Here is a 25,686-nt window from a genome sequence, read left to right as displayed (position 1 = left end):
TTCATTTTTCGTGTATGATTTGTAGACTTCCAGCGAAGTCCCCTTGCAGGCTTGGAAGATTTTCCCAATAAGCCATAAAACCATTTATCAGTTTAGATCGTTAACAGTTCATTGTTTAAAGACCCAAATTGAAGAAGATTTTATAACTAATATCTTATTCAGCATCGTATCAACTACTTATCACAGTCAGACGGAATGCCTATGTTCACATCCTGGAAGTGTCCCTTTGTAGAGTAAAAGGGAAGGTTTGTTATTCCAAGTCTCCTGGCTAGTCATGACTTAGTGAGGTCTCTCTGGGAGATGCTATGAAACCATATTGTGATGTAGCCATTCATTATAGACTGAGGAGGGACTGGGAGGGACTGGGAGCTATTCCAAAATCACTCTGAAATACTTCAAACAGGAATTACTTATCAAAATTAGTACTCACTATGAAAAAATTGGTTTCACAATATAGATGGTAGTACGTACCTGGTTCTACATTTGTAATGACTTACTCTCTATTCTAATTAAACATTTTCAATAGACAAACTTTGTCCCAGTTTTCAGTGTAGGTAAATGCATTCTGCTGCCCTAAACTTCCCCTCTGCATTTTTATTTAGATGTTGTATTCTTCATTTCCTGTCTTAAGCTGTTAAATTGCAGCATTATGAACTGTTAAACAACTACTACATTCCACCCCAGAGGTGGCTGCTTAGCAATAGCGAGCAAAATGACACCTGGCTTTGATTTGGGATCCTTTAGGCTGAACGTTGTCATTTTCCAGTTTGAGTGTCTTTGCTGAACCATTCCCAATTGCTTTCTTCTCTTCCACCCCTCCCATTTTATATGCAACCAGTGCTTTCTGAAGGAGATTAACTCAATAAAGAGAATGCTCATAAAAATGACTATATCTTTACGTATTATTCTTTCTAGATGGATCATTGGTGCTGCCGTGGTCAACGCATTCTATTCCCCCAACCAAAATCAGATAGGTAGGTTTCAAACCATTTTGACTGATCAGCGGAATTTAAGAATAATGTGTGGGTGCGCAAAGCAGGGCATGTTAGGGGTGCCAGGTGGTTGCCCATATGCTGCCCAGACTGAACATTTGTAGCACCCCTAGTGCGAGGTGGATGGGCTGTTCTGCTCCAGCCTTTGTTTTGCTGATGAATATTCAACTCACTTCAACTTGGCAGAGTTGTTTACATTCCTTCATTGAAATAGCCTTGTGTTTGACAACCGAGAAAGGAACAGCCACCAAGCAAGTGCCAACTTCAGGGAGAAGTGAGCACTCACCATGTATTTGAGGCTGTTTAATGTCTCCGCATGCCTGGGAAACTTAAGCGATGCTCCCAGCTTTGCTGTTTGTGCAGATGGCACTGAAATTATTTTTATGGGAGACACACAAGACGGAAGAAACTTGCCTCAGCTCATGAGACGTCAGACTCGTGAGCACTTCCAGATCTGTAAAAGCTGTGACTAAAACATCCTTCATTGGATTGGGCCCATATGAGATGCTAAGAAGTACCAGCTCCTCCTGCAAATACTCTTGCTTCTCCCCTTCCACACACTCCCTGGCCAATAAAACCAAGGCTTATTGTATCTAGGGTCCAGAGCAAATGTACCTACTGAGTTCTGGTTTGATTTTTCACAGTGTTAAAATTTCTGCTCCTGTCTTAGTGGGAACTGGTTGCCTTTCTTCTCCTAGTGAAAGGTCTGGGTACACAATGATCCTTCTTTACAGACAAAGGGCTTTGCATCTCCCTACACACATTTTTGCTATGTGGTTTTTTTACCACATTTTTCACTTATTAGAAGGCATCGTATTAGAATGACCCATTCTAGAATGACCCATTAGAATGACCCATTTGCAGCATTCATTCCTTCTCGAAGGTCACACATGTCTCCTCTTCAATGCTTGGAAGGAAGAATAAACCCCACTGCCAATATATTAGGCTTTTGTGTGTAGGAGGCTAGAGCTATTCTTTCCAAGGCTGTCATTCGAAGTACAGTTGATACACAGTAGTAATTCCTGTGGCGTACGCCTTAAACATTAAGCCTCATTGTTATTTGTAGGCCGCATATGGTGGTTAAGCTTTCTGTTAACAAAACTAAAGCAATAAAATATCCATTAGCTTCCCCATAAAATGACTCCATGATGCAAACTGAACATAGTTCATTGGGACGGCAAAGAGGAAAAAATGTACAGGTGAGCCAATATTCACATGGAACCCTAACCCAGGGTGCTTGGTGCGTCTTTGAGTCAGATCTGCTGCCTTTAATGACAAATATAACATTTTAACTACCTCTGTGCCAGCCCCATCAAATTCAATATAACTGTGGGTCAGGAGTCAGGGAGAGGGCCCATTCTGCCTCCTGCATCGTTTGAAGGATTTTCAGTTCTGTTCTGATTAAAACCAATTTTTTTCTAGTGAAGTATTGCCGTCTATATTAAATAGCCTTTTTTCAAACAACTTTTTTTTTTTTTTTTTTTTTTGGCAAACGCTTTGTTGGAATTGTAGACATTTTTTGTATTTCATGAAAAAAATCTGACTTTTTCATTATTTTCTCTACATTTTATCAAAGATGTTATTGCAATTTTTTGTTTTGTTTTGTTCACCCAAAACCTGCTTTTGTTAAATTTTCCAAAAAAAGAACCTGCAAAAACCGACGACCGCTGCAAATGGAGCCATTCTGAACATTTCAGAATGAAATCAGTTTTGGAGTGTTTGTGTGAAAATAGGTTTCATTCTGTGACCTGTTCTCGTTCGGACTGTTGATGCTCTCGTGATGACATTAGGAGCAGACAAAGCCAGGTTGATCTTCAGATCCCAGGCTCGGGCTCAGCTTGTCAGCTTGGGGGGTCGGGGTGGAATTATCTTTCAGCTTGTAACCTAAACAGTTCTTTGCTTGATTCCCTAAAAGGGAATAGATAAGGAGATTCTACTGTGTAATTCTAAGTCTCTTTTCTAATTACAACTGCACTTTAAAGTACAAGATATATAAGACTAAACAAGCTGAGCTGGAAGGGAAATTTTGCTGGGTTCTCAAATGGGAGATTTTAGAGTTACAGATTTACTACATTTACCATTTAAGAATGACTCCTTGCACAGTCAGAGAGGCAGAACTCAATTCACGTGATCATCATCAATGAGTTATAAGATGCATAAAGCAAGTGGCATAAACAGAGGAAACATTTTCTGCTTGATCCGCTTCCAAAGGCTGACCCATCTACAGAGCACACACAGATGAAATTATCTGAACCTCTCTCTCTCTCTCTTTCGTTTTGCAGTGTTTCCTGCTGGAATCCTACAGCCTCCCTTCTTTAGCAAACACCAGCCACAGGCACTAAACTTTGGAGGGATCGGGATGGTAATTGGACATGAAATTACTCATGGTTTTGATGACAATGGTGAGAAGAGGCTAAAAAATTATCTAAGCAAAATATTCCTTTTATAATTGCATCGATCACACAGTAGAAAACTAGATGTGGGTAGTAATAGTCTATCTGCACTACAGATGTGTGATTTGGGGTAAATGATCCTTGAACCGATCAGAGAAAATAAGGGTAATGAATTTAAAGAAATGAATTAAATTAATGGCAATACGCCAGAAAATCTGTTCCTTTTACAGCAGTAAAGTATCAGAAACACTGTCAGTACTGGCCTGTGTGCTGCCTTTCAAAGTAAAATGAAATCTGTGAAACGCATTCTCATGGCAGCACAGGGACACACAGAGTCCTGACCCTGGGGGTCTCTTTATTTTTAAACCCATTTGTTAAAAAATAATTGATTTTGTCATTATCATTGACAGGGGCCTAAAATGATTTTGGACATTGAGACTCAATTCTGATACTTTTTTTTTTTAATAATCAATAACTCTTTACACATCGGCTTTATTGAATGTGGCTTTTACCTCTATGGGCCCTATATAATTTAAACATAAAACGCTTGCTGTAGCTGTCTGGATACAGATCCATACAGAGCAAGAGGTGTGCTCTGAGCAACAGGATTAGCAACAGAGACACCAGAATCTTGGTCTTGGTTTGCTCCCTCTATGGCTTTGGTAAAGTCACTTGGACCCTCAGGTTCCTCATCTGTCAATTGCAGAGAGCACTTTCTGTATTTGCAGTTGGGTTGCGAGGATTTAGTGGCTAATTAGGTATAGTATTGTTTGTATCACAGACATGCATAAGAGCTGTACTCAGGATCACAGCCGTATTGTGCTGGGTATTGGGCATTCGCACAGTAAGAGATAGTCTCTAGCCCCAAGAGCTGATGCTCAAAATAGAGAAGATACAAGTGGGTGTAACAAATACTCAGAAGGGAGGCAGGCGGGAGACACGGGTACTAGGGAAAGGAAACGTGTTTAGAAGTTGCTCTGGTTAGACTGCTAAATGTACCTATAGGAACTGTGTGCCAATATTTAAAGCTGGCAATCAGTCAGGGTCTCTGGACACATAGATCATTTCACCCTGAGACAGTCTCTCTGCCATTCTTTGCTTTCATGAACAGGAAGAAATTTTGACAAAGATGGAAATATGTTTGATTGGTGGAGCAATTTCTCAGCTATGCATTTCAAAGACCAGTCACGCTGCATGGTTTATCAGTATGGAAACTACACATGGGAGCTGGCTGGAGGGCAGAACGTGAGTACATTCCGCAGGATAGAGGGTGGGTAGGATGCCTTTATGAATTAATTTAGCAGGTTGGAAAGCAGCTAGTTTGATAGCAATAGAGTCTCAAGCACTTGATCCAAATGCTACAATCTAGGGTTTGAAGCAGGGTCTCTAGGGGTAAAACCTCCCCAGTCTTAACTTTATTTCTTATTTTCTTCCAAAGCTACCAGAGCTAAACCAGCCCAGAGAATTAGGGAAACAGAGAGAAGACACAAATTCCTTCTTGATAACAAGAAAAGCTTGATTCCTACTTCCCCAGGTGGAGGAGTTCATTAGTTTTGTTTCTTCATTTATAATTTGATCAGGGGGATTTAAAAAGGATCAGGCAAGTTTAAAGAGAATGGTAGAACAGAGGAATAGGTAGAATATTTTTTCATCTTCCCAAAATCTGTTCAGAAGATATCTCTAAAGGCATTCAGGTCTAAGGTAGTTTTAGTAATCGAACATAGAAACAGTGAATGAACACAACCCAGTAATAGAGAAAAGTTCCAGGTCCTGACAAACAAAGTCAAATCCTAGCTCTAGAAGCCTTCCCTAACCACACCCCCATCTTACACTGCCTCAGCGGCCTTTGGGCTGAGCTTCTTATAACCCTCCAGGCCCCACAATGCTTTGCAGAGCAGGCAAACAAACCAAAGTCAAATACCCAGTTTTGCTTTAAAAGGAGGGTTTCCCCTTTAAATACGGCAATTGTTAACCCCCCCCCCAACTCATGAACAGGCAGAAAATTAAAAACAGAGCAAAAGAAAGCAAGCTGCTGTTCTGCTGAATCAGCACATTTCCCCCGCCCCACCCCGCCCCGCCCCGCCCCTCTGAGCCCAGGCCTGTTGCATGCCTTTAAAAGCAGATGCCTAAGCCCCATTTATACCAATATGGGGAGAAAAAACCCACCTCAGAGCTGGAGATCGTAAGTGGAGGATTGCTGTGCTCTGTAAGCACAGGCTAGGGTGAGGGGTACCCTGGAAATATTATGGAGATTGTGCTTCCTAACCCAGGGTACAAGGCTAGTCTAGCAGGGCAGTGGGGTGTAAAGGAGGCAACGGGACCCTAATGAACTGGGTTCATAGCTGCTTCTGCTGCAAGACCCTGTCAAGCTCTTAGGGCACAAATTGACATGCCCCACCACCCCTTATACACAAAAGGGCTTGTCCCACCAAGAACCATCCCTGGCAGATGGAGAATATACCTCCCCCCCGCAACAGCCCTTTTGCTGTTATTTTCCTAGCCAGCTTCCAATTCTGGTAGACCCTGTACACTCTACCCTGCTGCTTCCGTGACATTAGGTATTATTCCCTTTCAGTCTCTTTCTCCTCCATCAGGGTGTACTGTTGCTTCCACCCCAGAGGTGGCCGCACATCAGCGGGGAGCATAGTGTTTCTATTTCAACTTGTGAAATGCTTTTGGAGTGGCGGACGTTACACACAGTAAACAAACAATTGCTGTGTTATAGGTCAGTGGAATAAGCACACTGGGAGAGAATATTGCAGACAATGGAGGAGTCCGACAGGCCTACAAGGTACTGTGAGTCGATTCTTGCATGAAAGCCAGAAATTGGTCAGAGCCAAATGTGTTTATTTTCAGGAGAGCGTGTTGGGAGTTACAGACATCACTCCTGGGACTGAGAGGTGACGTTTAATACCCCACCAAGGCAAAGTGCCCGGTGCCATAGGGAATTCAGTGAATGCCATTGCATAACACTGTTCCAATGACCAAGGCCCTGAATAGGATCTATGCAAGCACACCCTAATGCCCATGTGGATCCAATCACAAGATCAAGAGTGACCGCAGCCATCCTCCTTATCATTATCTGTAGTGCCTAGGCCCGAACCACAGACCAGGGCCCCACTGAGAGGTGCTATGCAAACAGCTCAGGTGAACAAGAAGTGTGGTAATAAATAGGCAGAGAAAAGGTTGAAAGAACCTGCCTCTCGCCAAAGCCCTTCAGACTGAGATTCTTGCTTCAACTTCAATCAGCTTGTCAAATGGTATCTGTCACATGGCAACAGAGCTTTCGTTTCTTAGCAACGTGGTTTGATGATGATGATGATTTTTAAAGCACAGCAACCTTCCTCCCCCCTTCCCCTCCCCAGTTTACTTTTCTTGCACTTTTCCTCCTGAAACTAAAGCAACATGTCAGGTGTGATAGGTGAGACATCAAAGCATTGATAGAAATATTGCATCACTATCAAGGGAAATATGCATCATAACTATGAACGATCTCTGCACCCAAATTCACAGTAGAATCCAGCCCCTGAGCTGCCTCTGTTATTTCCCTTGCAAGTTTTATAACCTTTAAGACAGTGACACATGGAAGTTTCCTCTGTCTTGTTGCTATTTATTTTGCATGCTCCTCTAGAGCAGAATGAAAACGGCACTCTGTATATTATATATATCAACAGCAGCCTGCCCCTTCCCAAGAGAAGTGTTCTCAATCCTGTGCGTTCTTTTCAGAGCAAGAGAAGGTACATTTGACATTCCAGAGGATACCCATCCCGCTGACAGTGGGGCAATTCAGCCTAGCCTGTCCACCTTTTTTATACACACTAGATATCCCGCTGTATGTCTCACTCGCTGTCCTGCAACAGCCGGGAGATGTGCCAGTCCAGACACAAGAGAGACCTGCTGCATCTGGGCCCCTCCTGCTTCTATACACAATGGCTGCAGATATGAGCACTGTATTCACCAGTCTGAATGCTCCTTCCACGTAGAGAAAGTGTGGGACTGTGGAATGTAGTTACTGACATGAAACAGTTCTAAAGTTGTGGTAACTATGATCTATCTGTATCCCTATTAAAGGGATGGTGGGCAGAGATATGGGGTCAGAGTTAAGGATGTTCGTGTAACCTTGCCTCTGAATTCCTTGATTTTTCAAAAAGATAAATATTCAGAATATCCAGGAAGCCTTTAAAATTAAACATTAACTTTGCTGTAGAACACATTGGAAATATGGGAAACAGAGTGGCATGGTGGTAGTTAATGGCCCCTACAGTTCAATCTTCTGAGATTCTTTGCTATGAAACTTGTATTTCTACCATTCACACTAGCTTTAAAGCCTTTTGTTTGGGAATATCTATGTGAGTGAGAGGATATGGTAATAAAATGTTCAGATTTAACTGGCATGAGACACATTAAGTTGTCTTCATTATGTCAATGGACCTAAAAAAAGAAAATTGGCCAATTAGTATGCAACAGTAACAGGTAATGGATTTAACTTTGTTCAGGGTTATTATCTGCTATTTTATGAGCAGTTACCTGAAGAGAGAGACACAAAAGTGAGGAGGAAATTTAACTATCTGCTTTCCTTTTCCTTCCATGGTCATACAGAAAAGTCCCGGGCAATCTGCTGCTATGCTTGTATTTCAAACCACAATCAAGCGCGTGCAGGCTAAGTTGATTGCTTTGAGCTACATCTACATTATCAGATGAATTTTTGTCAGGACTTCTCAGAACAGTAGCACGTGTCCTACGTTGCCATGCCTGTTTGCTGTGGAAAGTTAGTGAATCCCTGGTCCAGCAGAGTGCTGCACCTTTCTGGAGACTCGCAACAGAGTTCATGATAATTAAAGACAAGTCTTTTTAAGATTAGAGATGTTAACCCAAGTGGGCTGCCCAAATTCAAAGCTAAGTAATTACATATGGCTGATCTAAAATCCCACCTGCAGTTCCATTTGCAGTTATTTTTTAAGAACATAAGAACGGCCATGCTGGGTCAGACCCACAGTCCATCGAGCCCAGTGTCCTGTCTTCTGACAGTGGCCCATGCCAGGTGCCCCTGAGGGGATGAACAGAACTGGTAACCATCAGGTTTTTCTTGTTTCCTCAACAGTTAGTTTGCAGCAACACAACAGAAACTGTTTCAGCCCAGAGGTGGCTGCTGATGTGCAAAGTGATCTCGATGTGTTTATATATAAATCTAAAGTTTACACAGCCCTTTAGGATGGAAGGCTCTTTATGAGAATAGATACAAATCACTGCTTTCAAATAAAAATAATTACTAAAGTGTCCAAGGTAAAAGGTAGCAGGACCACGCATTTTTAGGCTGGATTGACCCTATCTGAACAGTGACATTCAGAGAGTAGCCATCATGTCTGAATGGGGAGGCCTCTTGCTAAATGAATTTGTGATCATTTATAGGCCTATTTAAAATGGTTGGAACGTGAAGGGAAGGAGCCACAGTTACCAGGACTTGACCTGACTCACAAACAACTGTTCTTTCTGAACTTTGCCCAGGTAGGAACACACTGGCTTTTGCTGAGAGTTGCATGAAAATATAAACTGGATTATAACATGTTGAAGCTTATGGACAAAGAATGTGTCCGAATGCTCTTGATCCTCACCAACCTTAGGAAACACCATGCTATGGACAGGGCTTGTCAACAAAGGGTCCTCTGACCCAACGCTGAAGATGGTTTAACTATTAGCATAGGTAGGGTAAAACTGTTTTGAACACCTTCACAAAAAGAGCATGATTGACACTTGGGGGAAGATGGGTCTTTGGAGACAACTGACTCCCAATAACAGGTGGTTTCTAGAGGACAATCCATGGTGTTAACATCTCTGGGGCCTCTCAAGGACTTCACATCATGGGTGAAATCCTGGCTTCATTGAAGTCAGTGGCAAAACTCCTATTAACTTCAATGAGGGCAGGATTTCAGCAGTTGCAACTCCGTCGAAATCAATGGAGCTGCACTCACCTCCACATCTTGGCCTGCTAAATTAACCCTCTATTGAGCCACGAGTGTTTAATCCTCTTCCTTGTGTAGGTATGGTGTGGTTCCTACAGACCTGAATACGCCAGCCAGTCTATAAAGACAGATGTTCACAGCCCTTTGAAATACAGGTGAGTCGTAAGGACTTGGGCTAATACTGTATAACCTATTTCACCCCATCACTGCAATGTATCAGAAGGAGAGAGCATGCTTCTGCTGTTTTATGGAGCTAGCAGCTGCTTGCTAATGAGTCAACACAATCAAACTGGATTAACCCCCTCCAGGCAAATTTCTGCCGGAATTCCACCACCTTACACACACCTGAAAAGAAACCCGCTCCCTTATTGAGTCCAGGGAACTTGGCCGCACTGACAAGTAGTACGCTTCTTATCTGCATCCCACCCAGAACCTGCCATGGAGGAGCAGAGCACAAAGAAACATGCCATGGATTAGACAATGCAGCAATAAACCAGCCTGCAAAACTCATGCTATTGCTTCTCCGATGAGGCCCCAGACATTGTTTTTAAAGTCTGACTCTCCCCCTGAACTAATAATTCTATTGTATCATTTCACTGGATTGTCTTCAAGCGGGGTTTAAAACAAACACTCACTCGTCTGTATAACTGATCAAGGGAAAGGGGGGGGCGGTGTAGGTGTATACACGTGTATATATTTGAGGAAGAATCCTGTAAGCAAAGGAGGTAAGGAAGAGTAACTTAAAAAATAGAGCCCCAGTACTGCTGTGAGCCACTTTGACTACATCGTGGATCCATGCAGGCACAAGTGTCTCCCCATGTCGTCCTCATTGCCGGAGCAAGACCTGTGTCTAGACTGTATCCCATGGCAGTGCTTGACATTGGCTGGCTGCTCTTTGCAGGCATCTGAGGGCCATCCTTCTACTGCATGGAGTTTGTTTCAGTGGCTGGGCTCCCATTGGCCTCAGCACTAGTTGTGCCAGTGAGGATATTGCATCTTGTCTTATACCTAGATCTGCAATAATCCACCCACCCGCAGACCCACTGGCTCCGTGCGGGATCAAAAGCCTGCCAGCATGAAGCTGACTGCAGAATCATAGCCTGAGACAGTATAAGCCGTCTGGGGTAGAGACCATCTCTTATTGTATATGCCCAGCATGATGAAGTGGTGATTGAGACCAACAGCCCCGATTCTCTCAAGGACAGGCTTGTGTTCTTTCCTGCACTGTGTCTTCTGCATGCTGCTTAAGTACAAATAAACCCTTCTTTTTCTCCCTTGTGTTGTCTAGGGTGATGGGATCCTTGCAAAACTTTGAAGCTTTCTCTGAAGCGTTCCACTGTAAGAAGGGCACAGCCATGCACCCTGTAGAGAAATGCAGAGTGTGGTAGCCAAAACGAACAATGATGCTGAAGATGATAATGCTTCGACTGCACGGTCTAAAAACTGAACTCATGTGGCTCCCTGCTGAACAGTTCTAGCAAGTGACATGTCTGATGTTTTCCTGTACAGTGACAGCTAAGGTTAAGGGTGCAGCTACTGTAGTCAGAATTAAAGAAGCTACAGCTGTCCGGCTTTTCTGGTTCGGCTGGAATGTACGCAGGCATCTCGCAATGTTGTCTGGCCAGGCTGGATTGAAAGCGACAGTATGCTTCAGGAGAAAAACGACTGTTTCAAATGACATCCTGACTGTTAAGATACCACATCAGGGTTACAAAATCTAGCTTTTTAAAGAATAAAAGCAGATCTATTTTTCAGCAAGGAATATTCACTTTAGTATGTCTTACTAACTAATCCTTTCGCGATTCAGTAAGCCTGTCTGACTTTTCACAGAGTTAATTATTTTTCAATATTCTGATTCAGTTTCTAGTGCACTTCTCCCAAACCCAAGGATAGAGCTAGTTAAACGTATATGCTGTCCACGTAACACTGTCTGCTCCCACCTCTGACTGCTTTGTTGTGAGAGATTGTAATTTGTCTTGATATTTTACAAGGTGAGCTGTATGTTAAAATACCTACTGGCTACTAAGTTAAAGCAAAGCTGAACCACTGCTTTTGCACTTCTTGTTTTGCTCTACTGGGGAAATTTAATGTGATCTCAACACAATGAGATGTAGAGAACTTTTAAAAGAGGAGATTCTCTAGCATTGCCAAGTGCAGAATTACACGGGTCTCTTTCCTTCAGAAATATATTTAAGAGGATGCTTATTCCATTAAGGGTAAATATTTAGAATATTTTAATGGCAAAAGCTTGTTGCTTAATGTAAACAGCAAAACATTCACAGAGGGAAACAATTATCTATTTTTAATCCTGGGCCTTTTTATTTTGCTATTGTCTGCTTTTAAAGATTGGATGTCATTACACTTTAAAAATGCACAAGTCTTGTTAATTTTTATATAAATAAAACTTGTACTGCAGCAAATTGTTCAGGCATTTATCTCTAGAAACAGGCCTGGATTGTTTTCTTCCACAAATGCTAAAATTTCAGAGTAACTAGTACTGAAATGGTCAGTCCTTTATATGGGACTTAAATTTCTTTATGCATTAAATAGATACTAAGTGTATTAATAACTTGGTTTGACATCTGTTAAGATACGCATTACCAAATGTTAAATTATGAAGAATAAGTAGTGGTACATATACCAAAAATAAACATTCTTCACTGAAAATGTTTATTTTTGGTATATGTACCACTACTTATTCTTCATAATTTAACATTTGGTAATGCGTATCTTAACAGATGTCAAACCAAGTTATTAATACACTTAGTATCTATTTAATGCATAAAGAAATTTTTTATTTTTATGGAATGCAACTTACCAAAACACTACTGACACTGGATGTAAGAGATTTATTTTGCGTTTGAGTGTCCATCTAGCAAGCAAGTTTCATTAGCCAAACAAATTAATCCCATCCCTTTAAAAAACACCTTAGAACAATCTTTAAATTTGAAGTCATTGAGTTAAAAACAAAAGAAACTGATGCATGCTGGAATTCATTTAATTAAATCAGCACTAATTAACAGTAGCAGCTTTATACATACCATGAGAGAGAAAGTGTCTAGTTGTCACTGAGATATTCTACTATTTGACAGTAATAGTATAGTCTTACCAAATGAAGTCTGGATAATATTTTCATGTACATGTAATACATTACCTTCTCCTGGCAAAATGAAGTTCATCTACAAATTAATGAGAGCGTCTATTACAGCAGAGAACCCCTAATTCATTTATTTTTAATTTCTAGATTAGAAGAGTTTATGTAATGACTAACCTATCTGCCCTTCCTCCCACCCCACAACCAACTCAGAGACCTTGTGCTTTCTCAGGGTCTAATCTCTCCTATGTACCACAAAGTCCATGGGAGTTGTGTATGGGAGAGAGAAACCCTTTCCAGTAACATGGGCATTTGCCTTCACTTATGTCTGTAAGCGCCTTGTGCCATTAGTTAGTGCCTGATCCTCAAGATAAGGTGAGGGTGCTCAGCACCATCTAGGACTGTGTCTATGCACACAGGTTTTGCAGGAGGTATAAACAAGGATAGGATTAAGCCCTTAATATGCTGCTATTCATTGAGCATGGGCTATTTTCATACTTAACTGTATCACATACTGGATCTCAAACATGACCATATACATTAGAGATGCTTGCTCAGGCAGAGATAGTGTATGCATACATAAGAATGCTACCTAAAACTCCTGTAACTCCTAGTTTGGGTATTTATATACACATACATCAGCTGGAGAAAATGGGGGTTTAGGACCCAATGCTGTATAATGCTAGCTGGAGTGTTTAGAACTAAATGGGCTATGTAACACACTGAAATGAAAATTACAGTCAGATTCAAACCATTAATGAGGTTGGTAGGATATAAGCCAATCTTCAGAGGCATTTAAGTGCCTAACTTCCAGTGGAAAAAAAAATCGATTCAAGTTCGGAGCCTAAATATATTTGAGGATCTGGGCTTTAAAGGCCAGAGACCTTTGAAAATATGGCCCCGAGTCTAGAGGCATAAAACCAAACAGATGAGTCTAGAAACAAGCTTTGCTAGCTTTTTTTTTTTTTTTTGGAAAGAAAAATTTACCTCCCCCATAGCCTACTCTAGGATGTATAAAACAAAACCTTCCTCACTGACCTAAAAAGTCTACTTACTGAAATGACAGCTGCAGGTGCAGAACCTTTCCTGGGTTGTTTTCAAGAAGAAAGCATTTGGGGACCTCTGAGTTTTACTGAAGTTTAAACACAACACATCTACTGCCTGTCTGCTAGGAGCTGAAGGCACTTGGTCACTTCCACAGTGAGGCAGGGCTTGTTCAATTAGCTTAGATGATAAAATACTGAGTGTGGTGAAGCTAAAGTGAAGCATGCACCTACCAGTATAAAAAAAAAAAAAAGTGTTTATTTGGCAAGTTTCAATTACCCTTAATGTTAGGAACCTGGATGTCATTTTTTCTTGCAGTTGGATGTTCAATTAAGATTAATCATTTGCTTTAACACCATAAAGGTGATTTAGTTGGAAGAAAACAGGAAGGATAGCCCCTTCGCTTGTTAAAATTAAGCACCAAGATAATATTTGTTAACTCCTCAGTTAACATACAGTTCTTATGCCTAGTGTATATTAAATTAGATTCCATTTCTAATCAGCACTGTGACACTAAATATACAATTGGAACCATATAACAGGCAGCCAGTCTAAAAGTTAACCAGATCTCTTATTCTCCCATTTTAAGACATTCTAGACCATGTATTTCAGACCATTTCTCTTCTTCCCCCCCATTAGAAAGCTATACCTATACAAAGGTCAAGACACTGGTATAGCACCAAAACACAGAAGAAGCCTCAGCTCTGCATCATGACAGCTCGCAAAGTGTTTTCATTCGCAGTTTAAAAAAAACTTCACTGCTTCTTTAAGATTTAGGCTTCTACCATCTTCAAAGAAGAGTGCTTTTCTGCTCTGCTGATATACTGCATCATCCATGCAATTCTGGTTAATTTAAGATTCATATTCTGACAAGAGTGGATGTTTCTAAAAAGCTCTGCTCTAGGAATTATTTGGGGGAAGCCTATGGCTTGTGTTATTGAGGAGGTCAAGACTATGACTAGGCAAGGTTTGCAATTGGTCCTAGTTCAGAAGTTGTAACCGCTTCATGGTAGGGACCTGGTCTTTGCAGAGTGCTATGCATTGCTAGAGCACAGCAGAAATAAAGTATCACCCTCAAGTTGACAGGTAAGATGCTGTATATGTTTTGCTGTGATCACAGGAAATTAACCTACATCATAGTTAAATGTGCATCATTAATGTGTACACTAGTCAAGCAGGTCTGAGTGTTTCCTATTTCTACACTGTTTTTAATTAAATGACTGGTTACAAAGGAGTGTAAAGCACTCGCACTCTGACAAATCAGCTTATTTAATCATGTGTGTATGGTTGCAGGTAGAACAAACATGACAAATAAAGAGACTATTGTCCATCTCCACTTACACACATTTTCCAGAGTGGGAAACCTATTGCAATAAATTCATGCAACAGAAAATAACAAGGACAGCTGAAGGTTAAACTCCATCATCACCATGAGACTCCTCCTCTTGGGCATGTCTGCAGTTAGAATATGGCTCTTTAAACGCAAATAGTTGACCCAATGGCTAATGCATGCTGGCTTTAGAAGGAGGGAGGCATCAAGGCTTTCTCTGGCATCCTTTGCTCCTCGGAGCCTGGATTTAATGACCATAAAAGCTCATGGTCTGGAGTTTTTCTGGGAACATAAGGATTATTCAGGGCTAATGTTAAAGTTTCATCATTAGGAAGATCGTGCGGGATAGGTAGGGAGATGGAAGGTAGATAGGGATGCTGGGCTTTCCTCAAAGAGTCTTTTGAATGAGATGGGGTGCCTGTTAAATATTAATTTACCTACAAAGTACTTCTCTGCACCATGGGGGGGAAAAAAAAATCTTTAGTCCACTTTTTACTGTAGCTTCAACCTAAGCTACAGTAAAGAGTCTATTCAGACACCAGACCCTTGTGTGCACAGCCTTGGATGGGAAGAGAACATAATCTTAGCTCTTTTATTAGATGGAAGAGCATGCTATGTTCTGGGTGCATGCAGCAGGATGATCTGCACCTGCTGTTGCACCCCAGGGTATGTATTCCAACAGCCAACTTCAGCTAAAAAGCTGATTCAAGCTCCCATCTGACAAAGCTGGCACTGGCCCAGCTTTAGAAGGGTGTTCAGGTACGCTGCCCACAGTCACCTGTAAGGCTTTGTTTTTAAGCCTTCAAGAAGGGTGAAGTGTTAACACAGATACATAAAGTTAAGCCACCACTAACACTTGCTAAAGAAGTGCTACCTCCTAGTGTAATGTAGGTCGAAAGAGGACTTCTAACCAGGGAAGAAAGCTAATGGGGGAAGTCTACAAAACTATTAGCACTGGTCACGAAGCAAGAGAGCTTCTCCTTGTTTCAAAATCCTCAGATGATACTCTTGGTCACACCTACTGGCACCTGATCAAAATGATCCAATGGGAAAGCCACCATATTAGCTGCTATTGGTTACAAGGTTGAGCAATAGGGAAAGCTTTGTTATGCTTGTCCAAGACAGTCTGGCACAGCACTCTGCTTTAGAGCATTTATTCAGACTTCAGTGATTTGGCCATTATACAAAAGTATGAATATAGATACAGTGAGGTGAGATTACAGCAGCTATGAAGTGATAGAACAGGGAAGGTCACCACACTAGCTTCTTTCTTGCTTAAAGAAATTCCCTGCTTCTCTCCATCATCTGGTACAGGCCTCTTCATCGCACTGTAGAGAGACAGTCATTGGGTTAGCAAAGTTGCTCCCTCAAGCCCAAGGGGAGGTGGGACAGGGAAGACACCTAGGAAGCCCTACACAAGACTATTTGGCTCCTTTTACTTCTCTACCCTTGTCCCCCTTTTCTTCTAGCTTCTCTAAACCACTAGGTTAGACCCCTGCTTCATCTTATGGCCTCCATAAAGGCACCTGTGCCTGGAACCCACTTCTGAACCCAACCGGCCACACCTCAAAAGCCATGCTTCCTCCACCCGGTCAAACAAACCCGAATCCACCCTTCCTGGGCAGCTTTCCTTCTCCCTTGAAGCACAAAGGCCCTCAAGCTGTGCACTTCCATAGGCAGCAATGATGGCTGCCTTTGGGGCAAAGGGGACAATTGCCCAGGAGCCCAGGTGATTTAAAAGGGCCACAGGGCTGAACACCCCCCAGTGCCCCCATCCAATCAGCTTGTGTCCCCCCCCAGTGCCTCCTGCCTGCCACCATCAGCTGTTTGGCGGCATGCTGGAGGAGCAGGGGGGGTGAGAAGAGGCAGGTGCCAGAACTGCTGTTATGAGTGATAATTAACACGCGCCAGGGAGGGGTTTGTTCCAAGTCACCACAGCACATGGATGTTACGGCTTGATTTTTCATACACGTTTATTAAGCCTCCCACTTACAGGGGCATCTTTCCACCTGAGAGTTTGAGTCTGTGCCAGCATAGCCAAGTATTTAGGGATTTCAAAGGAAGGGTAGATGACTGGCTGGGCTTAGTCACGCCACCTCCCTTTTTAGGCCTGTTGCTGGCTCTGCTCATCTAAAAGCACCTTCCTCTGGTAATTGGAATCAGAGTAGGCATCACTGAGGCTGCCACCATTAACCTTAACGAGACTAATCTGTTGGAGGGCATTGGGTGACTAAGTGGTCAGTCACGTATACTGGAGAGTCTCGGGGGAAGGCACTAAAGTGGACTGGTCTGTTCCTCTCCTACCCACACAGTGTCACTAACTGTTCTACCCACACGTGGGAAAGCCTGATTTCTTTGGAAGTCTGGGACACTCAGCAAGAATTAGTGGCACCTACAAATCTCAGCTGTAAGGGGCTATTTGAGCTAATGCTACAGAAATCCAGGGGACAGTTTAGGAAGAGGCAAAAATGCATTACACTGTGCTCTGTTCCCAAAGAACATTAGCCTGAAGAGCTGCCCAGTGATTTGCTAATCCTCTTTATTAGCAAGCTGATGGGAATCTCCCGGTCCTTGCCACATCCCTGCTAGAAGGTTTTCCTCACACAAAACCAGCAAAGGGAAAGCTGGCATAGTTACCATGGTTTTCCGTTTGCTGTGTGTGAAAATTGGTAATCCAGTAAAGCTTAGACTGCTGACCCACTAAAAGTCACTATAGGTTTTGTGTTTTATTAAAGTTACCTATAAAAATAACTTGGAGCAGTGCGAGGGAAGCTTTTCTTTGGAAAAGGAGCTGACATCTAAACGCCCCATAAACTGGGCAGAAAGAGGCCTCTGGAAATAGAGCTGGTGATTACTCAAAACCATCTCACACTGTGGGTCACTATATCCAGAATGTCATAAAACTTATTGCTTATGTCTGTGTGTGCTTAATATTGAATTAATTGTAGTTTTAAATAAGAGCATGCTTACTTGTATTAATCATTTTGTCAGACAGAAATTGCTGTGTGCCCATGGATTTATTCCTGATACTGCCTAGAGCGAAACAGTGAAGGTACCACTGTTTTGGGTTCTGAAAACCCCAGGTACCAGCAGGAGGATGGCTGGAGGGGACACTCTAAGGGAGTGGGAGGAGACACTCGGCTCAGGACTGCAGCAGGGGAGTTCTAGGAGGAAGAAGGTACTGGGAGCCAGGAGTCCCAGGCTCTAGCCCCACCCAGCTCTAAGAAGGAAAAGGTTCATAAGGATTGAGTCCCCTTTTTGAAAGCTCAAGACAAGCTTGGTTTGTTGTTGGTACAGTGCTCTATTTTAACTAGAGCTAGGTAAGATTTAGAGTGAGCTGGCTCCAGCAGGCTCCTTTATTTTTAAAATGTTAGCTCAGTTTCCACCATAAGAGGAAACAGCTCTTACCTGAGGTTTCACGCCTTCTTTAACACTTGCCGAGATCCCAAGGCTTTTGACAATTGTTTCCAAGGGAACATAGTCACCAGGTGAATCCTGTATGAAGTGCAGGAGCAATTTCTCTCCACCTGAAAAAGGACAGGATGGATTTAAGGACATTACAAATGACAAGCATTGGTCAGCAAGGCAGCAAATGTATGTAGCCTTTAATAAGGGATCACTGATTGACAGCCAGCCCCGTCCACATCAAAACTGGATCAGCTCACATGCACCCCAATAAGAGAGAGAGTGAACCACAGACTGGAAAACACTTTAGGGGTGAGAGATCAGATTGCCCTCCATGCCCCATTCAAGCCTTCACAGTCTCAGGGCTGGGTCTACACTAGAATTGCTACAGCAGCAGACGCTCTATGCCAACGGGAGAGCGCTCTCCCCTCAAATTACTCACTCCACCTCCCCGAGCGACGGTAGTTATACCAGTGGTAGATGCTCTCCTGCTAACACAGTCCTGTCTACACCAGCGCTTAGGTCAGTGTAATTTACTTCACTCGGGGAGCACCTCTGAACAACTTAAGTTATACCAAAGTAGAGCACTAGTGTGTATGAGCCCTTTGTCTGCCAGCTGACCCACGCTCTCATGTGAATTCCAGATGCAGCAGTTCTAGGGTAGCATGGGGCTTTTCCTAAAGCCTGTAGGAACACTGAGGTTTCCAACAATTACAAAACCTAGCATCACTACTGGGTTGGCAAACAATAAATACAGGCTGTGTTCGTCACAAGCGTTTGCCAGCTCCCCTTTGAGAAGTCATGCAGAATGGAGAGCCGTCTGACCCTCCTGTGACTTGAGACTCAAGCTAGAACTCCGACTTCGTAGAGGGCTATTTTATTAAAGGGGAAGCAGCATGTACTGTACTCAGACATTCTACACATCCAGCTGGGACAGGTGCACTCCGGATTTCCTATTGCTTTACACTCTAGCATCTAATCATCATGTTAGCCACAAAGTTTCTCCATTTACTGTAGAAGAGGCGGCATTTTAGCTAGCCAGTTGGTGTTGTTTTGTTAAATTGTTTTCAGAAGAGCGTTTAGACAATGTTTTCTACCATACTGCCACCTGCTGGTAAGAGCTGGACCCAACTTCTAAAACCTGGAGAATGCAGCATTAGAGAAAAAACAATGACATAGATTCATAGATATTAAGGTCAGAAGGGACCATTATGGTCACCTAGTCTGACCTCCTGCACAACGCAGGCCACAGAATCTCACCATCCACTCCTGCGAGAAACCTCTCACCTAAGTCTGAGCTACTGAAGTCCTCAAATTGTGGTTTAAAGTCTTCAAGGAGCAGAGAATCCTCCAGCAAGTGACCCATGCCCCATGCTACAGAGGAAGACAAAAAACCTCCAGGGCCTCTTCCAATCTGCCCTGGAGGAAAATTCCTTCCCGACCCCAAATATGGCGATCAGCTAAACCCTGAGCATATGGGCAAGATTCACCAGCCAGATACCCAGGAAAGAAATCTCTATCCATGCTATAAAAATATTTTAGGAAGTTTTCTGGGCCTGACATATCAGAGGTCTGACATTTCACATATCTTGGCAGCATTGTAAGCACAACAGGTGGAGCAGATGAAGACATTAAAGCCAGAATAGTGAAAGCCAGGCATGCCTTTGTAACACCAAAGCTGATCGAGAAACAAAAGTCTTGCCACCCAAACTAAATTTGAATATTTAACACCATTGTAAAGTCAGTTTTACTATAGGGCACTAAACTTGGAGACTTAAGACCTTACTATCTAAACTCCAAGTTTTTGTTATCAGCTGCCTTAGACAAATTCTCAATATCAGATGGCCCCCCCCAAAAAAAAAAGCCACAAATGAAGAACTCGAGGAGGAAAAAAAAGAGAAACAGAAAAGAGAGGAAATTACAAAATGAAAATGGAGATGGCTGGGACATACATGGAGGAAAGACCTGAATAACATAAGACAGGTGTTTGACTAGAACCCCCAGAGCAAGAGGCGATGAGGTGGAAAAGCACAGTAGTAACAAAACCGAAAGCTATCAAAATGAGCTGGAGAGAAGCAAAGACTACAACAGAAGACTAGCAAAGATGAAAGGCAGGGTGAAAGCCCTGTGTTCCACATAGACTAGAGAGGCATAGAAGAAGAGAATAGGATTAAGAGGAATTATAAGAGAATGTGAGGCAGACAACTTTGGCATCAAGTTGACATCTCCAGGTAGGACAACTAACATGCAACTGCTTGGTCATGAGGCTAGAAAAGAGAGCAGATCGTGGGATTGGGAAAAAACAGAAATCAAACCTCTTTGTCCGAGGCAGCCTATGCAGTCATGAATGGATGGGGACAGAGAAGATGTATTCTCTAGTATGGCGGGGTGGTCACCCCACCATGCCTTGAAGGGCTTAAAACAGCCCTAAGAGAGGGCTGTAGCCAGAGGAAAGCTAGGCTGATTGCGGGTGGGTCAGATCTCAAAACAGGCTTGAGTACGTTCAGCTAAGACACCACAGCATGGACAGCTCCCATTGCACAGATGGGCCAGGGCTCTGCATTAACTCCACTATTTGTGAGGTACCAAGTTTCAGCCAGAAGAGATTTCCCTCCCAGGCAGAGCCCTTGTATACTCTTGTTAACTGCATACTTTCAAGTACAACTGAAGGCAGATGCCTGACCCACTATGCAGGCCATGGACCTGCCAAGCAGTGCCTGCTCAAAGGTGGATCTTAGTTTGTAGGCAGTAGTAACAACTAAAAAAACCCCACACTTTTTCCAGGGTCTGAGAAAGTGAATTAAACAAATACCATGAAAGACTCCATTAAATAAAGCATTCGAAAGGATGGCATCCATTCGTGACCAACTGATACAGCAAACAGATCTCAGATGCTTGCCTAGCAGTTTTCCCTTTGTCAGGTTTCCCCATCACCCCACTCTGCTAGTTAGCTGCGAATCCTCCCTACCCTCAACCCAGTGAGCTTGCCTTCTTGAGGCAGGATTTCAATGTGATGGCTTCTAAAGCCTTCTACAGGCATAGGCTCTTCGACCAGCCAAATTGCTCCAAGCAGGTCATCTAGAAACGTGTCCTTCACCAGCTACGGCCAGTTACCTGGTAGTTTTGACAGATGGATTTGTATTTATTTACCTTGACTAACTATTATTGTTCCTCCACTCTGCAAGAGGTCACCACTGAAGTTGCCTTGGATGCCGTCCGCATTTGCCTGAGGGAAAAATAAAGCCCAAGTCCATTGCAAATGTGACACAAAGGCCTTCTCTTGAGGATGCTCAGGGCCTCTCTAAACCCACTCAAGCCAGTGGGACAAAAGGTTCCCAGATGCACCCATTGAAGTCATGCAAGTGCACAAGTCTGGTCAGGCCTGGCCTTTAGAGCAGTGCGTCTCAAGCTTTCCAGACTACTGTACCCCTTTCAGGAGTCTGATTTGTCTGGTGTACCCCCAAGCTTCACCTCCTCACTTAAAAAGTGCTTGCTTACGAAATCAGACAAATACAAGAGTGTCATAGCCACACTATTGCTGACAAGTTGTGTACCCTCACCATATAGTTATAAAATATATCAATTGGAATATAAATATTGTACTTGCATTTCAGTGTACAGTCTATAGAGCTGTATAAACAAGTCATTGTCTGTATGAAATTTTAGTTTGTACTGACTTTGCTGGTGCTTTTTACGTAGCCTGTTGTAAAACTAGACCAATATCTAGAGGAGCTGATGTACCCCCTGGAAGACCTCTGCGTACCCCCAGAGGTACACATACCCCGGTTGAGAACCACTGCTTTAGAGGGTGCATTTCCTACTATCTAGGATCTCACCTTCGTGACAACTTCTCGAACTGATTTCCCCAGAGCAGCAGGAACTATACTCAAGGCATTGTACCTGGGGGGGAAGAAAGGATATGTTGGCCATCTGAAAGGTTGAGGGTCCATATCCTCTGCTACTCTAATTCAGCTGAGTCAGTGGAGCTGCACCAGTTTACACCAGCTGAGGATTTGATCCCAATAATTAAACTCTCAGAGAGATCAGCGCTCATTACATGCAGCTTGCTACTGAACAGTCACATTAGCCAGGGTTCTCAAGCTTCATTGTACTGCAGCCCCCTTCGGGCAACAAAACTACATGACCCCACAGGCGGCAGGGGTGGGCATGGAGGCAGAGGGGGCCGCAGCCCAAGCCCCGCCACCCCGGGTGAGGGGGCCGCAGCCAGGGGAGGAAAAAGGAGAAAGTTGAAATTGAGTCATTGTAATGAGCACCCTAAGCACCACCACTGATCCCTGTGGTTAGGGAGTTCCAGCACACTGGCACTAGCTAGCCAGAAGCCACTCCGTTCGGGATCTCGCTGGTATGCCTAGGCTTTTAGTTTTGGTCCAAGCCTTGTATATTTGCCTAGGTCTCGAACCAAGTAGAGTCACTTAAACATTAATGGTCACCAGGGTAACGAAGCGACAGGCAAGAGCTGGAGCCCCAGGTGGGTTTGTACTGAGGGAGCCTTGCAGTTTGCCATGTGGCAGCCCCTTCCCACGGGAGTCGGAGACCATTTGAACGACACTGGGGCAAAGCAGTCTTTTCACTCTGAGGAGGGGGTGCTGCCTTCTGCTACAATGGGCCCCAGCCATCTTAGCTACATCCTTTCAAATTGCTTTGATTCAGGGCAGAGGTTCTCTTAGACTAGGGACAAGAAGTCAATAGGGGCCACTCACCTTTTGAAACCCAGGTCATTGTAGCACTGCTTAGTCTCATCAAGATAGAGTTCTGGGGAGGGGGAAAAAGGGGAGGTTAACACAGCCAGGGTAGATGTGCTGTCTCAGCAGTATGTGTTTTATGCCAGTCTGCCAAAAAGAAACTCTTGGAGGGGGGAAGTTCCCAGACCCTAGTCCTACCTCCTTTGAAGTAGTTCCCATCGATGAACTCCTGCAGGCCTATGCTCTCCGGCCCCACACCAATCAGGCGGACGTTGTGACTCTCCAGCAGGTCTTTCAGTTTGCTGGTCTCCTTGGCAATCCAGCGGCAAACCTGGCAGCCAAACCGCCGCAGGAAGAGCACCACACATGGCTGGTCCCTCCACAGGGCCCGCAGCTCCACCACCTACAGAGAGGCATTACCAGTAGCCACAGGGCCAGCACCAGGAAAGCATCCTAACACTGGTTGCAGAACTTACAGGTTACAGCAACCTCATCAAATTCAAGGGCCATCGTCCACTGGCAAGGTCTCCAGGCTGTTTGTTTGAAGAGTTAGAAGGAGTTTCCAGGTACAGTATTAGAGGGATCGTTAGCTCTGTCCCCACTTTGTGGTTTACAACCACGTTGTCTGGTTTTCGAGAGAAGTGGAGCAGAGAAACATGGTGTGAAAGGCCCTCACTGAGGAAACTGACAATGCACAAAAAGAAAAGGAGGACTTGTGGCACCTTAGAGACTAACAAATTTATTTGAGCATAAGCTTTCGTGAGCTACAGCTCACTTCATGAGTGAATGCATCCGATGAAGTGAGCTGTAGCTCACGAAAGCTTATGCTCAAATAAATTTGTTAGTCTCTAAGGTGCCACAAGTCCTCCTTTTCTTTTTGTGAATACAGACTAACACGGCTGCTACTCTGAAACCTGACTATGCACAGGAAACCTTGACAAGGCCTATACAGGAGAGGCCCGATGGTCAAGCATACACAGCCCCCAGCACTGGAGCCAAATTAACAGGAGTTCTCAGTGGGAGCTGGGCATTGCCGATACCAGGGCCTATATTGTGGGGCTAAATGAGAACTGAGCTCTTTTGAAAATCTGTCCAGTAGCAGATAAACTGATGAGGTTTCTCTCTAAAAGATTAAAAGCAGAGTTTGGGGGATGATCACTACTAGGACAAGGCAAGCTTTTTCTTTTTTAGACAGGAAGTGTTATTATTACACTGACTTGTGTCCCTTCCACTTGAGGTACAAGGAGATTATTATATTAATTATTAGGAGTCTGAAAAACAAAACAAGAACCACCCACCCACCTCCATCAAAGAGGGCATTTAACAGAACCTGCTGAGGTTTATGAGGGACACATGATCAACATCACAGCCCTGCTAAAGGGAGATCACTCCCTGCTGCATTTGCTACTCATCAGTCTAGTTTTAAAGTAGGCCAAAGCAAGGTACAGCTGGCTGAGAATTAAGATGGCTGTGGCCTGTGCAAACAGATGAACAAAAAACTCCACCAACCACAGCAACATGGTAGCAAAGAGATTTCAGAGGTGTCTAGGGTGATCAAGAAACAAGCAGCATTTTCATAACCGAGTATGAAACATTTTCACGGGGTGTCTGTCTGTCTGTCTCTCTCGCCCCGCCCCCCTACTTCAAAGGGGTTTCAAACACGTTTTAGACGCGGCAGTGAGGACAAGAGACGGCTGGCAGCGGGAAGGAGACCGGCTGGACTGACCCTAACCCGGGGCAAACCCAGCGACCCCCTCGCCCCCCGGCAGTGCTAGCTCAGGGCCCAGCCCCAGGCTCGCTTCCCGGGGACCCCTCTCCCCCCAGCCGTGCTCCCCGGGGCCGGGAGAGGTGCGTACTCCCCGCTCTCGGAGCCACCCGTGGGGCGCCCCCACCCACGACAGCCCCAGCCCGGGGAGGGGGGGGGCGGCCCCCCAACCCCGCTCACCTGCCCGCTCACTGCGTGCTTCAGCGAGTGGGCTCCCACTTTGGCGAGATCCACCGCGGCCATGGTCAGCTGCGCCCGTAACGCCCCTGCCGCCCGCCGGCCTCTTATAGCGCCCGCCCGGCAGCGAGCAGCTGCTGGGCCAGACAACGCGTGACCCGGCCGGCAGGGGGCCGCGCCCTTCTCATCGCGATGCAGGAGCTACCAGCCAATCAGCGCCTCCCGGGGCCGTACGGGCGGGGCTAGAGCGGGTCCGCCTCAAGGGGAGGGGCGGGCTGGGGCGAGGAAAGGGGGTGCAAAGATTAGCAGGGCAGGGAGCGTTTGCAGGGGGGAAAGGCCCAGGGGGGTTGTGCAATGCATGGCTGGGGTGACTGGACTAAGGGGCGAATGGAGAAATAATTGCAGAGGTTGCACAGAGGCTGAGCTGTGCCATGTCCTGTGGGGGAAGCAGGGGGGGGGATCACAGAACCATAGACCTGGAAGGCACCTCGAGCCGTCATCTAGTCCGGTCCCCTGCACTCAAGGCAGGACTGAGTATTATCTAGACCATCCCTGACAGGTGTTTGTCCAACCTGCTCTTAAAAATCCCCAGTGATGGAGATTCCACCACCTCCCTGGGCAATTTATTCCTGTGCTTCACCACTCTGACACTTAGCAAGTTTTTCCTAATGTCCAACCGAAACCGCCCTGGCTGCAATTTAAGCCCATTGCTTCTTGTCCTGTCCTCAGAGGGATGCAGGAGATTGGCGATGATACAGACTGCGCTGGCTACTGGGCTCTGCGCAGCACCTCTGGAAAAAGGAAATAAGGGTGTCGTGCCTAA

General features: G+C 44.3%; 2 protein-coding genes across 10 annotated transcripts in view; one reads left to right on the top strand and one right to left on the bottom strand.

Annotated features, from left to right (window-relative positions):
• The window catches only part of MMEL1 (membrane metalloendopeptidase like 1), a 59,462-nt gene extending 47,712 nt beyond the window's left edge, over nucleotides 1–11,750 (top strand). For all 9 annotated transcript variants that reach the window (XM_043531632.1, XM_043531639.1, XM_043531631.1 and 6 more), the window contains 7 exons: nucleotides 916–974; nucleotides 3,275–3,394; nucleotides 4,497–4,630; nucleotides 6,111–6,176; nucleotides 8,795–8,890; nucleotides 9,424–9,500; nucleotides 10,634–11,750. In XM_043531632.1, the coding sequence (XP_043387567.1) occupies nucleotides 916–974; nucleotides 3,275–3,394; nucleotides 4,497–4,630; nucleotides 6,111–6,176; nucleotides 8,795–8,890; nucleotides 9,424–9,500; nucleotides 10,634–10,733 (652 nt within the window). In that variant the 3' untranslated portion in view covers nucleotides 10,734–11,750. The remainder of the gene's footprint in view (nucleotides 1–915; nucleotides 975–3,274; nucleotides 3,395–4,496; nucleotides 4,631–6,110; nucleotides 6,177–8,794; nucleotides 8,891–9,423; nucleotides 9,501–10,633) is intronic.
• Nucleotides 11,751–15,951: 4,201 nt separating this feature from the next.
• PRXL2B (peroxiredoxin like 2B) lies at nucleotides 15,952–25,091 on the bottom strand. The gene is made up of 7 exons (XM_037881373.2): nucleotides 24,867–25,091; nucleotides 23,120–23,324; nucleotides 22,940–22,991; nucleotides 22,055–22,118; nucleotides 21,369–21,444; nucleotides 18,222–18,340; nucleotides 15,952–16,141 (listed from the first exon to the last, which is right to left on the bottom strand). Exons 1-7 carry the CDS (start codon nucleotides 24,927–24,929, stop codon nucleotides 16,115–16,117), a joined length of 606 nt encoding a protein of 201 aa, XP_037737301.1. The 5' UTR covers nucleotides 24,930–25,091; the 3' UTR covers nucleotides 15,952–16,114.
• Nucleotides 25,092–25,686: the final 595 nt, after the last annotated feature.

This window comes from Chelonia mydas, chromosome 18 (assembly GCF_015237465.2).
Source record: "Chelonia mydas isolate rCheMyd1 chromosome 18, rCheMyd1.pri.v2, whole genome shotgun sequence".
NCBI lineage: Eukaryota > Metazoa > Chordata > Testudines > Cheloniidae > Chelonia > Chelonia mydas.
This window is presented reverse-complemented; position numbering and strand designations above follow the sequence as displayed.